Genomic DNA, 12,727 nt, shown 5'->3' on the forward strand with positions numbered 1-12,727 from the left:
ATTATTGGATATTATTAGTCTCTCAAATTAAAAAAGAAATAGTAAATAAATTACTGAAATTAAAATTTATTTGTCACATTAAAATTCCTTTTGGAACACACTTCATATTAGTTCATAAAAAGCAAGGGTGTTCAAAAGGGAACCAAGTTGTTTGTAACAGTTAAATGTTAACAAAAATAAAAAATCACTTTAACCTAAAACCACAACAATCAATAATCTAGAAAAATCACACTTTTTGCCGTTTGGTTTGACTTTGAAATCTTATTATCAAAACCCAACAAAACTGCATAGATGTTTCACATTATGTAGCTAATGTTATTTTAAATTTATGATGATTATAGCATGTGATTTATAATCTACTTCTTTCTGTAATAAGCTTCTAATATGATTTTTGTTGTAATAATTAATAATAAGCATTGAATAATTTATTATATTTTTTTTCTTTATAATCAAGATGCATATTTAATTTTCAAATATTAAAAAAGGATATACCAATATGTTCAAAAATAATATTAAATATTAAGTGATGTACAAATTATTAAAGTATGTTACAAAAATAATTGATAATATTATTTTATAATAATGCTAAATAGAAGTAAAAATAACAGTTTAAAACTAAAATATGTTAAATAAAATTCAATAAAGAATACATTTTATTTTTAGAATAATATAATATAATAATTATATAAGTTTAGTTAATAAATTTTAAATTATGATAATAGATTAAAAATCACAAAATCAAATTAAACAAAATCATAAAAAATTAATTTAACTTGATTCGGATTTAATATTATATTTAAATTAAATTAATCATATTTTTATTTTATATTTGATTCAAACAACTTTTTATCTAGTAATCAAACCAAATCATTGTGTGATAATCCTAATAAAAAGAGACGCGATGTGAGAAAAAAAAGTCAAAACTTACTGTTAAAATGGTTGACCTTCAAATCTTAAAAAAATAATTAAAAAAATGGTCTAATAATTTATTTAATAGATCCTTTTAACATTATATTATAGAAGGCACGTGGTTTATTACTAAAATTTTCTAAACCAAAAAAATCAAACGGAAGTCCAAAGTAAAAAAAGCAAGAATAAAAGGATGAAAATTGGTTGTAAAAAAAAAACAGAAAAAGGATGAAAATACTAATTTTATTTATTTAAAAAGGTAGTATTAACGAAATTAGGATTGACTTATTTGATTTATTTTCTAATTTTCGCACGAGAATTCACATTCACTCATTGGGACGAGGGGTGGACCGAGAAAACACAATCGAGAAAACTCCGATGTCTCTGTCTCCTCGCGTTCCCTCTGTTTCGATTCTGTCACCACCGTTCAGAGACATCCACGTTCTCATCTGTTTCTGAATCTCTTCTTAGTCGATACACTCCCTCCCAATCTCACCTGAATAAGAAGAACATGGCGATTATGGTGATGGTGGGATTGGGCCTATTGGACTTCCTCGTCGCTGGGGTTTCTTTAATCATTGGTTTGGGCTTCATTGCCTTCATTGCTTCCATTCTCTGCGCCACTGCGTTCTTCAACAACGCCAAGGACGTCTCCTGAGATTGAAGCCTCCATTAAATGGTTCGATCTTGACTTTCACTCTTTCAATTTCGTTTTTTTTTTTTTTGTACAATGACGACAATAAGGTTAGAATCTTGTACTTTGTGTAAACTATCCTACTTTTTCACCACTGGGTCGACCTCAGTGGGTTTAATTTCGTGTATTAAAGTAGATTTTCTTTTCATGTTTTGTTTTAAACCGTAGGAATCAAAGACAGATAACAGTGTTTTGTTTTTTGGGACCGCAATTTTGGATGCAGCGACTATGTGGCCACAGTTGTCAGCAATTTACCCCCACAACATCAAGGATTGCAACGAAACAGCGACCATATAGCAACTTAAACCCTTGGTTTGTTCTTTATTCGGTTTCTCGTTTTGTTGGGTTAGGTTAGAAACTTAGAATCTACTGTGTTTATGACTTCAGGACAAAAATTGCGTCTTGAGGTTGTTCTATAATTAGAATTAGAGTTTTGTCTCGATAATTCGTGTAACAAATGTTTAAATTAAAGGTTAGCATAGATTCCTGAGGTGAAACTATAATTCTGATTAAAGAACAACATTGAAAACATATGGGGAATTTGTTCTAAATTTTTCCCTTATATTTTTATTTGTGTGGAATAAGAATGCTTTTGTATCCTAGATTGTGATTATGGAGCTGTAAGCTTAATTATTAGATCAGGATTTGTTGCTAATTAGGAATTTGTATCCTAGATTGTGATTATGGAGCTGTAAACTTAACTATTAGATTAGGAATTTGTTCCTAATTGGGGTTTTGCCCTCGTTGTCTCTTAACATTGATCTGTCCTGTCATGGAATTTTGCCATTTATGATTATTCAATATTTATTTCTCTGCACTTTAGGATTTCAGACTTAATTTATTTCTTATTGTTCCAATTTTAAGTTCAGTTTTCAATGTAGAAATTCTTTGTACCCGTGGAGGTAGATAGAAATAGAATACAGCCTTTATCCTCACAAGTTCTGCTGCTGCAGGCACAAACTCAACAAATTTATGATATATTCAGCTTAGGAAAGAAAGTGAAAGGAATGAAAAAGAAGTGTTTAACTGTTTGGAGCTGAGCAAGTTCCAGAAGCACCATCATCTATCCATCGAAACATTCATAAACTTCAAAATCATTGATTTTCTTTTACCAGGGTGATTTATTTGTTTCCATTTGGTTTAAGGGCGTGAAAGACGAAGTAGGATAGAGAATTTTGAGTTTTACCATGTTGGAACTAAGGGCCTCTAATGTTTGTGTTACAAAAATTTTGATAATTACGTAATTTTAAGGATTGGATTAATTCATTGATAATTAAGGATATTGTGAAGTTTTTTTGACATCTCACATAAGGATTGTATGAAAATTATTTGAAGCATTACATCTTGAAATGTCATTCAAAATTAAACTTTGACAATTTTGAAGTTTGTGAACTTTTCAGTATGCCAAAGTATTAAAACAAAATAAAAGCACCGACCACAAAACATAACAAATTTTTGAAAAGTTGATTGTCATGCGGATTAAGCAATTCTAGAATAAGACAGACACACTACACAACGACTTCATGCATTAGTGAAAATTCGTGATGTTCACCCTAACACCTGAGGAAGAAGAATCTACGCATCACATAAGCTCTGATTAGTGTGTCAATGAATAGATGTAACTCTCGATTATTTGAGGGAGTGAAATAGAATAAGTCTCTTATGTTTATTTATCTTGTTCTTGTTTCTTAGCCTTTTCTTTTTTAAGGGAAAGTTTTACGAAAAACATTTAAAAGCCTTTGAAGGGATGGGATGTATTGGATTAGAATTTTAACAGAATATTTTAACATAAAAAAAAATCTTGTAGATTTTTAAGTTTTTTTTAAGATTTTTATAATTTAGATTTTAATGGATTTATAATATGAATTATAAAATTTGAAAGGATTTTATAAATTTATAAAATTTTAAATAACTCCATAAATTTTTAGAAAACATTTAAAATTATAAGAATCTATGAAAAAGATAATGAATAAACTACAAATCATTCTTTCACTCACAAAAATCCAATGAACATTGAATACCTTTATAGTCCAAACCACCAAGTAGATGTATAATACATTGATCCCCTACTTCTCAAACACCAGATGATGCAAATAATCAACAAACAACTCACTAATAAAAGCAAAAACTCTACAACCCAATACCCAATGGAATAAAAATACAATAAACACCAAACGTTGATAATATTGACTGCGGTTACTTGTTAGGAACAACAATTGGTTCTAAAATACAGGCTTTGTAGCTTGGTTGATATACCCACCACCAGTCCGATAAAAGACTTCAACAAACCACACACACATAACCCCGATGACCACGAAATCAAACAAACAAACACCAATACACTTTTTTCTTAACAGGGAAAAAGATCAAAATATATTACGAAGACCTATAGTGGCTCAAGATGTACTAGCAAAGGCCAAAACATTACAAAGATATAGAAAATTTCAAGGGCGTGGCTAGGTGCACTAAGCAAAAATGCTGGTGCACCCAGCAATATTAGAAACTTCCCATTTTGCCCTTGTTATTAAAAATTTTAAAAAGCAAAACGCGGAGTGAACAGTCACTCCTAGCTTCTTCCGTTTGTCTCTCCTTCTTCCGCTCTCGCTCTCCCACTTCTCCCCTGCGTTCTCCAGTTGCTTGCTGCCACCTTCGTCCATTTTTGGAGCTTTGTTGGTGCGTTTGCGTCGTCTCCGCCGTCGAGGTCAGTATTTTCTATCTCCCAGCCCCTTTAATGCTTGTATGTAGGTTAGAATGGTCTTAGGGTAGAAGACTTAAGATTTTTTGTCTGAGAATCCATGGGAGAGGTAGAAGATGAAGCGTTATTGGAATACAGAAAAACCTTCTTCCGTATTCGTTGAAGTATGAAAATCGTTTGTACAAAATAAGGTTCTTCCGTATGAATCCATGAAAGAACGTTCTTCCGTGGATTCATACGGAAGAATCTTCTTCCGTAAGGGAGAATCATTCCTACGGAAGAATGTTCTTCCGTATGTTTATACGGAAGAACCTTCTTCCGTGTGAACATACGGAAGAACCTTCTTCCGTATGATGGATTTCCTTCTTACGAAATAACCTTCTTCCATATGAATGAATTTCTTCTTACGGAAGAAGGTTCTTCCATAAGAACCTTTGCAATCTGATTTTTGATTTTTTTTTTTTTGGTTTGTGTTTTAATTTATATTGCTTATATGTTTTTATTAGAATTATACATGATTATATCTAAATTAGGTTTGTTGCATAGTATATTCAATGAGTGTTGCTCATTTGTTTGTAATTTGTATTTTATTTTATGCTTAAAAATAAATTAAAAATTTAAGAAAGGTCAAAATACACGCATAGGCTAATATACATTTCCATCCCTATGGCAAACATTGCACACTCTGATCACTGCAATTAGAATGAGAAGCATTAGAATAATTGTATTGAAAATGTAATCTACATCAAAATCAGAATCATTGTACAAGATTAGAATAATTTGTGAAACCATTAAGAGTTGCAAACAAGGAACTATATTGGTGCTACTGCTTAATCATTATACAGGTTACAAGCTACTATTGATTAATTGAAATGCTAGGTCAACCACGTATGAAATGGTTGCTTAGCTGAAAAAATATGCTATACAATCCCCTTAGCTAAAAAGAAAATTAGTCTATTCATAAGAGGAGATCAAATCATATGAAAAATATAATTGATTCTTTCCTTTGTTGGCTATTCCTAGAAAGCACCAAATATTCAATCTAGGACATAAGGGGGATGTATAAAGATATCTCACCTTGGTTAGGACCAGTAATGCTCTTATTAAGTTATAAGTCATAAGATTTAGGAAATCTTCTTATCTTACACTTGGTTGTTTTCTATTTTTTTTTTTTGTGTGATTAGAAGGAATAAAATATTATGTTAAATATTATTAAGACTAATTTCCTTCAAAAAAATTGAAGACACTTAAAAGGTGGACTGCTCGGTTCTAATAAAATTTTCTTCTTATTTAAAAGTTAAAATTCAAAATCTTAAATACTTATTCAAGGGATGTGAATAAAATATTATGTTACATATTATTTGAATCAACGGGAGTAAAATAATATGCTAAATATTATTGAGACTAATTTCTTTTAGAAGATCTAAAGACACTAAAATATAGATTATTCTGTCCCAATTATGATTTGAACTCATCACTACTTGTTTAATAGAACCAAATAGGGCAAATCTTGATATTGAGATAACAATAATGTTTCTGCCCAATTTGCAAAACCGGAATTCCCAAAGAAACCTGCTTATGAAAATTTCAAATTGAGAATTCTTGGATTATACCAAAATCTTTAGAACTAGCAATTTCAGAATAGAGATTTTACAATTATTTACATTTATGATTGAGCATGAATGTAACCTATTAATGGCACTCTACTGGATCATTTTCAGCATTCATAAAAACACATCCACAATTTAAATTTTAAAATGAGAAATCCTGGAAATAAGTCATTAATTTAGATGTAATAGTCATTAGCCACAAAATTTGCAAGGAATAGCTCAGACACACTCATCAATGAAGGTGAAGGATCTTGTTTGCAATCCATCTCCCCACATCTCAAATCGGTCTTTGGAAGTAAGTGACTTGCGACAAAAAGCAGCAGGAGCCTTCTCCCTCCCACCTATATGACAAAACACAAAGCAACAAACTTGTTAGATCCAAAAGGCTACAAAAGAATGCCCACTAGTCTACTGACTTAAATACAACAACTGCAAAAACTTGCAATGCAGTCAAGAACATACCCTTCCATGTCCCATAAGGACCATATATGTTATGGAATCTCCCAATGCGGCACTCAATTCCAAAATCCTTGTTATAATGCTTGCATAACTCTTCTGTTGCAAGCTTCTCCAGCCCATATGCATCTTGTGGCTATAAAAGTAAAAAATTTAATATGTCCCTGCTAGCCTAAGTATTTTTAAGTGAATAACCAGAATAGCTTGAACAAGTAATTCAAAGAATCAGCAACATACCTCAGCAGGCCAGGCATCAGACTCCTTCAAACTCACATTTGTCTCCAACTGTTTGAATTAAGGAACTCCAATCCATCACCACTTGGTCCAGCCATTTGATTTTTCTTTCTACTACACTTTAAATTTGGTATAACTTTATTCAACTATGATTATATCAGAACCTAACACGTTTTGCTTCACTTCACCAAATTGATACTCCCTTGCTTCCTCCTCTGGTCCTCCAATTCCCATTCCCTTGCTTCACTTGTGTCAACCATTGGTATTTGTGTGACATGCCAGAAGTATAGTTTTTAATATAAGAAATTCACAAAGTTTATTAAGCATCATCCAGATATAATGCCTATAGATGTTATTTTAAATAGAGAGAATATGCAACCTGTGAATATAAAATTAAACCATGATTAGTTAATAAGGCCTTTTCAGCCATTCACTTTTATAAAATATTTGAAATAGCTGTAAATGACAATGTCCCGTGAATATGATGACAAGTAAGTCGACAAGGTTAGAGGGAAACTACCCATGCTGAACATCATTAAGTTCATGTCACCTAGGACCATACCCTGTGTCAACACAATTTATTGAATCACATATCTATCACTCAGTGCACACATTGTATATATGAATGTTGAGTGTACCTAGATTGCACCATCCCTTACTATTTAAGAACAACATCTCCTAACATCACCACCAAACAAGACTTAATACAAGAGTAGAGTGAACCTTGTTGGTGAAAACAAGACCACTACTAAAGTAGAAAAAACACTACTATGCCCCTAAAATAACCACTACTATTTTCAGAAATACTCATCAAAATGCAAATAAAAATAACAAAAGCTCTCCTATGATGTTTGACTTGTACTATCTAAATTGCATGACATACCTATTTGTGTTTGATTATCTATAAATTTTTTAACAAATGAGTATTGAGAAACCTTATTTACCAATTATATGATGCATGACATCCCTTACTGTTCAACAAATTTTTCAAAAAAACATGTTCTTCATGATTTTCAGATCATGGTTAGAACAAGAGGTTTAGCTCGTGCCTTAGGTAGTGGTGCTGGCAGAGGCATGGGTCGGGATGAACATGATGTTGATGTTTCCTAGCGTCGTAGGCCTATCGCTTCTGCCCGTAGGCATCGGGTTCATGTTGATGTCATAGAGGAAGTTCCTCAGGTGACTAAGGATGTTCCTCATGTGGACGAGGACATTTCGACTACGGACGTAGATGCTGCGAATGTAGCTGCTGATGGTGCTAAGGGATCACCTGCTGAGCATGGCAAGGGATTTCCTGGTGGGCCACGTGACACGTCATTGCTAACATCGTTTGCTGACCATGTGGCATATAGTATCTGGCGTGGCGAGGTATTTTAATTTGGACGTGTTGGTAGTTGATAATTTTTTATTTTTTGTTATGTTGTTTGTGATAATGAATGTCTAATTAACTTGTATGTTGTGTTATTTAACTTAGGAACAACCTGAGTTGAAGCTGGTCTCCCCGGTAGGAAAGTTGATAAATTTGGGAGTCCAACGCTTGAGATTGAAGGCCTTGTTGCCGGCACCGGATTAAGTCCATTGATCGGGTGTTCTGTGGTCACCAGCGACCTTGGACTTATATCCGCATTTGCAGAGAGGTGGCATAGGGAGACCAACACCTTCCACCTTCTAGTGGGGGGAGTTGACGATCACACTAGACGATATGGCATGTCTCCTCCATCTTCCTATCACAGGGGCATTACACAGGTTTGAGCCTCTGGGCGTGGACGAGGCGGTCTTGTTGTTGATGGAGCTTCTAGAGGTATCCAGAGAGGAGGCTCGAGCTAAGATCGTACGTGCTCATAGGGCTTACGTGCGACTGTCATGGCTTCGTGAGGTGTATCAGAGTAGATGCCAAGCCCGATGTTGGATTGTAGCGGTGCGTGCTTACCTCTTCCACCTGGTGGATTGTACTCTTTTTGCTAATAAGAGTGCAACTCATGTTCATGTGGTGCATCTGAAGGGTTTTTGAGACCTATGTTAGTCTGGGGGCTATGGTTGGGGAGTTGCCGCGCTGGTTCACATGTATGACCAGCTAAAGGAAGCTTTGCAGACCCCCACACGACATATGGGTGGGTATTTGACGCTATTACAGGTAAATGTTAAAGTACGTAAATAGGTTTAAATTGGATAATGAATTGTAAATGTTTTTTTTTATCTTATGTTCACTTCATTTGTGTAGTGCTGGATATATGAGTATTTTCCCAGTGTTCATCAGGGCGTCATTGATGATGGGTACGCAAAGATGACCCCACGTGCCTCCAGGTGGCTTACGATGAAGGCGCACATGAAGGGGATCAAGGGAACACCATACAGGGCACGTTTAGATGCTCTGACGATCACGAACTTTTCTTGGTTGCCCTACAATGAGCACCGGGCAGTTAGGGGCTTCGAGCTTATTTCATGCTACCAGGGGCGGCTCAGATGGGGTCATGTTGTGGTCTATGTCATACCAGAGAGGGTGGTACAACAGTTCGGGTACATCCAGACCATCCCTCCACCGCCGGTTACTGGTTCGTTGTTGTATGAGGACATAGATGACAGGTGGATGCATTTCGGGAATCATCTAGCACCCGCGGGTGAGATTTGTGTTGTCCCCGGCCAGGTATCAGCGGACTACATGGAGCGGTTTTTCCAGATATCTCACCCTTTCATCACGCCGACCCAAGAAGGTGATGAGCCCAGACATCCACTTGCCCCAGATGTGGATGCATACGTCGAGCCACATATCCCAGAGGTTCCAGTCGCAGTTGATCTCCCTAGACATTCAGTGGTATTTTAATTTGGTTTAGTGTTTTGTAATTTGTTTTTTATTTAAAATTTTGTAATAATTGTGTTTTTATGACTGTCACAGGTTGCTTGTGAAGGTTGCGAAGAGATCACAGAAAGGTTGGAGCGTGTGTTCAACCTTAGGATGGTCACTGCAGGAACAGAGTTACATGAGATCATAGAAGATTGCCTGCGGATTGCTAGGGGTGACGCCTCTGATGGAAGTCTTAGGGCGTGACGTAGACAGCGCATAGATTAGTTTTTGATATCATGTGTATTATTTTTGTATTTGATAACATTATTGTAATTGTTACATTATTTTGGCAATACAATTTTTGTAAATTATTTGTTTCATTATTTTATTTTTCGTGTAGTGTTTATGGCTAACCTAAAAAATTGCTGAAAATAATATCTAATTACGCCTAGAACTTAAAAGCACACACACAAAAAAAAAGATAGGATTTGGACCGTTCAAAGTATGCCTAACTACCCCTGTTTGCGATTTTTTAAAAATTATGTGGGAGTCGCTAACGACATTTGAGAGACACTATTTCTATTGTCTGGACATCAAATAACTCAAAAAAAATAATATCGTGAACCGGTTCCATTGAATAGGCCTTAAAAAAACAAGCACAAAATAAAAAAAAAATGGATTTGGACCCTTCAAACTATGTCTAAGTACCCCTGTTCGGCATTTTTTAAAAATTATGTGGGAGTCGATAACGAGATTCGAGGGGTGCTTTCTCTAAAGTCTGGACGTCAAAAAACACAAAAAAAAATATCGTGAACCGGTTCCATCGAATAGCACCTCAAAAAACAACCACAAAATAAAAAAAAAATTGGATTTGGACCATTCAAAGTATGCCTAAGGTCTGAACGTCAAAGAATGCAAAAAAATACATGATCAAACATATGGACACCAATGTGTTGTTTCAAAATATTGGAAAATGAAACTTGCATTCAAACAATACATTCAATTTTATTCTGGAATTCAAACACGTTGTAAACAAATAAAACTTACATGAAAAACTAAAAAATAAACCTTGCATTCAGTCGTTTAGCAACGTAGCCATGTTGTCTTCCATTTCCATAACATGTTTAGTAAAAACAGCTAAAATTTCTATTGCCTAATTTTTTTCCAGTAGTTAGACTATACTAACACCTTCAACACTTCATCGTTGGCTTTTAGCTCAATAATTTCATATTTTATAACTTTATCTGAATACTCAAAATGACCTGCTTGACGAAAAAACAATCGTCTTACCGTTTGTGATTCGTGAATTCCATGAGGGGGAATCTCTTTAAGTGCAACTTGCTTTACCAAATCCTTTAGTTCATCGATGGTACATCCTAAAGGAATTTCAAATTTCTTTGGATTTTTTCCTATGAACACACAACCTACAAAGTTGTTCTGGTGTGACATGTTCTACCTCCCGTTGTAATACAAGAGTGCGTCATGAGTAGGGGTCATAATGTGTTCAAGTAAGTTTAATATTCCATCTTGATGCAATCCTACCCCGTAAGGGCATTGGATAGAAGACTTCAAGTAGATTGGGCTAGAGATCCAAGGGAAGGCCCTAGGGTTCTCATGAGCCTTAGGATAGATTTCGAGCCCATGGGCTAAGTATGAGCCCGCTTATCTTTGTAAATATTAGAATAGGTTTTTCCTTTTTTTGGACCTTGTATTTTGACCATTCTAGTAGTATAGGGTTTTAGCCTTGTATTTCAGGGCATTTTGAGTAGTCTTTGTAGTAGGGACTTTTTTTTGTATTTTCATGTATTTTGTCAAGGAGGTGAGCTTAGTTTTTAGATGGGTGTGTGTAGCTAAGGTCTAGCTTCTCAAGGAAGCTTCTCAAGGAGGTGAGCTTAGTTTTTAGATGGGTGTGTATAGCTAAGCTCTAGCTTCTCAAGGAAGTTTTCTCAAAGAAGCTTCTCAAGGAAGTTTTCTTAAGAAAGCTTCTCAAGGAAGCTACCTAGTCTATAAATAGAAGCATGTGTAACACTTATTGTAACTTTGATGAATGAGAGTCTTGTGAGACATACTTCAAAGTTCCACTTCTCTCCCTCTTTTATTCCTTCAATTTCGTGCTCCCCCCTCTCTCTTTCTCTCCCTCTTTCTTTTCCTCCATTGAAGCATCCTTCCAAGCTTCTTATCCAAGGCTCATCTTGGTGGTGAAGCTCCTTCTTCCATGGCTTATTCCCTAGTGGATGGCGCCTCCTCTCACCTCTTCTCCTTTGTCTTCCGCTGCATCTCCATGGTGGAAAATCACCATTAAAGGACCTCATTGAAGTTCAAAGATCCAGCCTCCATAGAAGCCCCACAAGCAAGCTTCCATCAAGTGGTAATCAGAGCACAAGAGCTTCAAGTAGGTGCTCCTTAAACCTCCATTAATTTTTTGCTTTACCTTCTCTTCCATTGTTTTTTCTTAATTTTTCTCCATGTATCTCCTCACATTTCTTGTTCTAAATGTTGTTAACATGATTCTTTAGAGTTTGCATCAATTAAACTTGCTATAGAAGTTAGATTTGATTTTCTATGGTTCAAATTTCTTGTTCTTGTTCTTGAACCATGAATTATGTTGAGTTTAGGTTCCTTTGAGTTTTGTCTTGTTATTTTTTGTGGCTGAAACCTAAACCATAAAATTCTTACAAAAATATTAAAGTAGAAGAAAACCTCAAAAAATCTAGAGTGACTTGTTCACCTATTGTAGTTTTGTCATAGAAGTCATGTCTAGTCATGAAACTTGTCACATAAGATTTCTTATGTTGTGCTGAATTTTATTTTCTTGTTTCTTTGTCTAACTCATTTGTTCATGAGTGTATGAAATTCTTTTAGCCTATTATTTGATTTGAGTCAAATCTTTCATGTTAATTAGTCCTTAACATGTTTATGCAAAATTCTTAGAGAGTCTTTGATTGTGAACCTTTTCTTGAACTTTTAGGTTTCCTTATGATTGTGTCTATTGTGAATTTGAGTTTTGGTGATTGAATTGCTGGCTGAAATGTTGATCCTAAGTGAATATTGAACTCCTAAAACTGTGGTAAACAATACTAGTGAGTTCAACATACATAGGAAGGTTGAAAGTAAGCCCAAGGCAATCAATATACCATGCTTAAAAAACAAAATCGCTGGTGCTGGCAGCTTGGACATACAAACTTGTAAAAATTACTGAGAATTGGTTACTTCGAATTTTGAGCTGAAAGCTTTACTGAATTTTCTAGACATCTGGAAGAAAGTTAGGAAAAAAGAAACAAGTGATTTGGATAAAAGGAAAAATACGAAAAATCACACAAGTTGGCAGGAAAATCAGTATCCAGGAA

General features: G+C 34.8%; 2 protein-coding genes across 2 annotated transcripts; one reads left to right on the plus strand and one right to left on the minus strand.

Moving 5' to 3' along the window:
- The first annotated feature begins 4,158 nt into the window (after positions 1-4,158).
- LOC114412693 lies at positions 4,159-9,728 on the plus strand. Its single transcript, XM_028376693.1, has 5 exons — positions 4,159-4,304; positions 7,616-7,966; positions 8,073-8,732; positions 8,820-9,410; positions 9,492-9,728. Exons 3-5 carry the CDS (start codon positions 8,661-8,663, stop codon positions 9,642-9,644), a joined length of 816 nt encoding a protein of 271 aa, XP_028232494.1. The 5' UTR covers positions 4,159-4,304; positions 7,616-7,966; positions 8,073-8,660; the 3' UTR covers positions 9,645-9,728.
- Positions 6,071-6,666, minus strand: LOC114412702. The gene is made up of 3 exons (XM_028376705.1): positions 6,602-6,666; positions 6,371-6,500; positions 6,071-6,249 (listed from the first exon to the last, which is right to left on the minus strand). The coding sequence occupies exons 1-3, from the start codon at positions 6,616-6,618 to the stop codon at positions 6,085-6,087; spliced, it is 312 nt and encodes a 103-aa protein (XP_028232506.1). The 5' UTR covers positions 6,619-6,666; the 3' UTR covers positions 6,071-6,084.
- Positions 9,729-12,727: the final 2,999 nt, after the last annotated feature.

This window comes from Glycine soja, chromosome 1 (assembly GCF_004193775.1).
Source record: "Glycine soja cultivar W05 chromosome 1, ASM419377v2, whole genome shotgun sequence".
NCBI lineage: Eukaryota > Viridiplantae > Streptophyta > Magnoliopsida > Fabales > Fabaceae > Glycine > Glycine soja.

Bases quoted from the DNA above. Each gene is read 5' to 3' on its own strand.
- LOC114412702 (XM_028376705.1), bottom strand. The intron at 6,250-6,370 runs GTATGTTCTTGA...TTTGTCATATAG, and splicing joins TCCTTATGGGACATGGAAGG to GTGGGAGGGAGAAGGCTCCT.
- LOC114412693 (XM_028376693.1), top strand. From the start codon at position 8,661: ATGTATGACCAGCTAAAGGAAGCTTTGCAGACCCCCACACGACATATG. The intron at 8,733-8,819 runs GTAAATGTTAAA...TCATTTGTGTAG, and splicing joins GGTATTTGACGCTATTACAG to TGCTGGATATATGAGTATTT. The intron at 9,411-9,491 runs GTATTTTAATTT...TGACTGTCACAG, and splicing joins ATCTCCCTAGACATTCAGTG to GTTGCTTGTGAAGGTTGCGA.